The sequence below is a fragment of the Acanthisitta chloris genome, unplaced genomic scaffold (genome assembly GCF_000695815.1).
Source record: "Acanthisitta chloris isolate BGI_N310 unplaced genomic scaffold, ASM69581v1 scaffold21823, whole genome shotgun sequence".
NCBI lineage: Eukaryota > Metazoa > Chordata > Aves > Passeriformes > Acanthisittidae > Acanthisitta > Acanthisitta chloris.
In genome coordinates this window covers 70,834-74,483 of record NW_008665671.1, presented here as the reverse complement: position 1 = coordinate 74,483, position 3,650 = coordinate 70,834, and the positions used below count along the sequence as shown (strand labels likewise).

The following is a 3,650-nucleotide window of genomic DNA, read 5'->3' as shown; positions in this document are numbered from 1 at the left end:
GGGAAGGGCCGCGCGTCCCGCCCGGCGCGGGAGAAACCGCCAGGATGAAGCTGGTGAGGAAGGACCTGGAGAAGGACAACGCGGGGCAGGTGACGCTGATCCCCGAGGAGGCCGAGGACATGTGGCACACGTACAACCTGCTGCAGGTGGGTGACAGCCTGAGGGCCTCCACCATCCGGAAGGTGCAGACCGAGTCGGCCACGGGCAGCGTGGGCAGCAACCGCGTCCGCACCACCCTTACTTCGACTCGCAGGCCTGCCAGCTGCGGGTCAAGGGCACTAACATCCAGGAGAACGAGTATGTCAAGATGGGAGCTTACCACACCATCGAGCTGGAGCCCAACCGGCAGTTCACGCTGGCGAAGAAGCAGTGGGACAGCGTGTTGCTGGAGCGCATCGAGCAGGCGTGTGACCCGGCCTGGAGCGCCGATGTGGCAGCCGTGGTCATGCAGGAAGGGTTGGCTCACGTCTGCTTGGTCACCCCCAGCATGACGCTTACCCGTGCCAAGGTAGAGGTGAACATCCCCCGCAAGAGGAAAGGGAACTGCAGTCAGCACGACAAGGCCCTGGAGAGGTTTTACGAGCAGGTGGTGCAAGCCATCCAGAGGCATATCAACTTTGAGGTGGTGAAGTGTGTGCTGGTGGCTAGCCCAGGCTTCGTGCGGGAGCAGTTCTGTGACTACATGTTCCAGCAGGCAGTCAAGACTGACAACAGACTTCTGCTGGAGAACAGATCCAAGTTCCTACAGGTAAGGACCTAAACAGGCTCCAGAATGGGTAAAAAGAGGCTTGAGAGTTGGTTGTGATAGTAAAAGGTAGTTACATGGGAAATAATTCACTTATTAGAGAAAATAAACTTGTGACTGAGCATCAGGAGGAAATTATTCTCATGCCTCCCAAACTATGAGATAGTTAGGCATGATGGTTCCCTCCTAGGATACCTTAATGTGGAGTAGAGAAAGTGTTAGATATTTCAAACTCCCTATAAAGGCATGTTTAATCTTCAGTTAAGTGTTAAGCACAAATTGGAAAATACTGTTAATCTGCCACACTCTATATGCATGCTTAATAACAGTTTTCTAGAGATGTTTATTAGAAAGTACCTGGTTGTGGTATAGGTGAGTTAATTTTGCTGTTAGTTTTGTACTGCACAGATAAAGATTATGCAGACCGTAGTATTTTTTTTCTGTTCCTTAGTCTTCTCATTGAGTGGGTGGGGATTTTAGCCTTTCCTTGATATAGGCAAATTCAAAGTTATCATAAGGATGCTTGTATAATTTTTAAATTGGAATGGGCCTGTAATCTCTGCTTACCTACACCTGGGGGGCAGGGTATGTCCCGGTGCTTAATGGTCCCAGAGTTTAGAAGACCCAATGCACCAAGAGGCCTCGCCTTGCATCTGTAGTACTATGTGTGGGAAGTTTTAATGTACTTCACAGCTTTGCAAGCGTAGTAGCTATCCAGCTGTGCAAGACTTGATGTTTTTGCACTATATGTCTGCAGTTTTAAGAGGCCCTTCCTTGTCTGGAATACTTTAAAAGAGAGAGGTCTTAGTTTCTTAGTAGTTTCAAGTAGCCCTACCCTGGGGACTGTCTGCTGCCGCTTGCATATTTAACCCAGTCTTTGGATAAGAGAAACAGTTCTCTTGCACTTCTGGAAATGCAGTTTAAGGGGTTTGGTGTAGGCTTTGGGTTGCAGGAGAGATCTGTTTAAAAAATAATCATGTATGTTTCAAGAAAGAGGCAACTTCCTAGAATAATTACCGAGATTAATACTATGTATAGTGGAAATGGTACTTTTTCTTTAAAAACACTAAACCTTTGACTTTGTTTTTCCTCTAGGTTCACTCTTCCTCGGGACACAAATACGCACTGAAGGAAGCACTCTGCGACCCAGCTGTAACTAGTCGTCTTTCTGACACTAAGGCAGCTGGTGAGGTCAAAGCCTTAGATGACTTCTATAAAATGCTGCAGCACGAGCCTGACCGGGCCTTTTATGGTCTAAAACATGTGGAGAGGGCAAATGAAGCTATGGCCATTGACACCTTGTTGATCAGTGATGAGCTCTTTCGGCACCAGGACGTGGCTACACGTGCCCGATATGTTAAATTGGTAGATAGCGTACGGGAGAACATGGGCACAGTACGCATTTTCTCCAGCCTTCATGTGTCTGGAGAGCAGCTTGGCCAGTTGACAGGGGTAGCAGCCATCCTGCGCTTTCCTGTTGCTGAGCTCTCTGACCAGGAAGATGAATCTAGCTCTGAAGAGGATTGATAACTGTGACTTCATTCCGTAGTTTCTTTTCCAAGTCATGTGGAAATGCCATTTAAAGTCCCTCACTTCCTATGTACTGTGTGCAGATGTTCCATGACACGTAATTGAAAGTTCTTTAATAACAGACATATACAGTATATAGCTCTGCTCAGTACAGGGCTCGATATCTGTTCTATGGTAATAGTTACTGGTACACTGTGCATTTGAGGTGGCTGGTTTTTTTCACATCCCAGACCTCCAGCAGTACAACAAACTAACTCCTCCGAGCTACTTATTCTGCATGTTACGGCAGACTGGTAGCTTAGTGGAATGTGTATGAAAAGATAATAAACTAAGAGGGAGAAATTTGTGTCAGACTGTCTATTTCTGTTCAAGTGGTTGAAAAAAGTAAAACAAATGTAAACGCTTTTGTGCAAGATCTATCAAAACTGTGCCTGATCTTAGGAACTTGCTGTTCTTTCTAACATGTATCAGAGGAATGGGGTCAACAGTATCTCTTGGGGCTTTTTGTGGTGTCTAACCACTGAAATATTTCTGTGAAACATTTGAAGAAGTCTCTCAGAAACCAGATCCTTTAAAGTTCACCATTTCCTCCTTAACATGGTAGTAGATGCAGGACAGTGAATTTCAGTGCACCCATTTCAGTTTTCTTTCTGAATTCTGTTACCTCAGGAGGTTGTCCTGAAGGCTAACAAGGTGTCATTAACTGGATTCTGCTAAATTGCCATTATTTAGCACCTAGTTATGAGAAGGTAAATGAAAAGGCTTACAAAATCAGGAGCTTGGTTTCTGTAAAGGATTTTTTGATATTTAAGCATTTAGGTAAGTTCATAATCTGGTATTTTTCTATCAGTGTACCTCTTTAAAAACACACATAAGCCGTGATACAGAAATAAAGATTACAAAATTATAAATCAGACTTAAGCTTAAGAGAATTACAACTGCAAAAGTCAAAATTACTTTTTCAATTATTTGATCTGCTCAAAGTATTGAGAGCCACAGAGAGTTTTGTTTCTTTACTGGGCAACAAATGTAAGGCTGTGGAAGCAGAAACTGCTTTCAGATTCAGGCATAACCTGCAAGGGTATTGTTTTAAACCAGTGTTTGATGGTGTGGCTTATGGGTGTAAATAAGCATTCCTTTTTCAAATATGGTGGACAGGGGAGAGCAGGAGCCATGAAAGACTTCAAAAATATGTGAAGTGGCTTAACAGTGGAACACTAAAGTCTGGGTAGGGTAGTTTTAGGAAAAGCGTTTTTGAGGGTAGTTCCATATATTGATGGGTGCCAGTCCTGTGAATTTAATGCTGTCTATTCCTAGCTGAAACATCAGCCCAAACTTCTTGATAGAGAAGTACTTTTGAGTTAAAAGCTGTCTC

The 3,650-nt window shown here is 44.4% G+C and overlaps 1 protein-coding gene across 1 annotated transcript; it reads left to right on the top strand.

The window, feature by feature from the left end:
* The first annotated feature begins 44 nt into the window (after nt 1–44).
* On the top strand, nt 45–2,453 carry PELO (pelota homolog (Drosophila)). Its single transcript, XM_009071848.1, is given in 3 exon segments — nt 45–237; nt 240–748; nt 1,841–2,453. Coding segments are annotated over 3 exon segments (1,134 nt in total). The 3' UTR covers nt 2,273–2,453.
* The last annotated feature ends 1,197 nt before the right edge of the window (nt 2,454–3,650 follow it).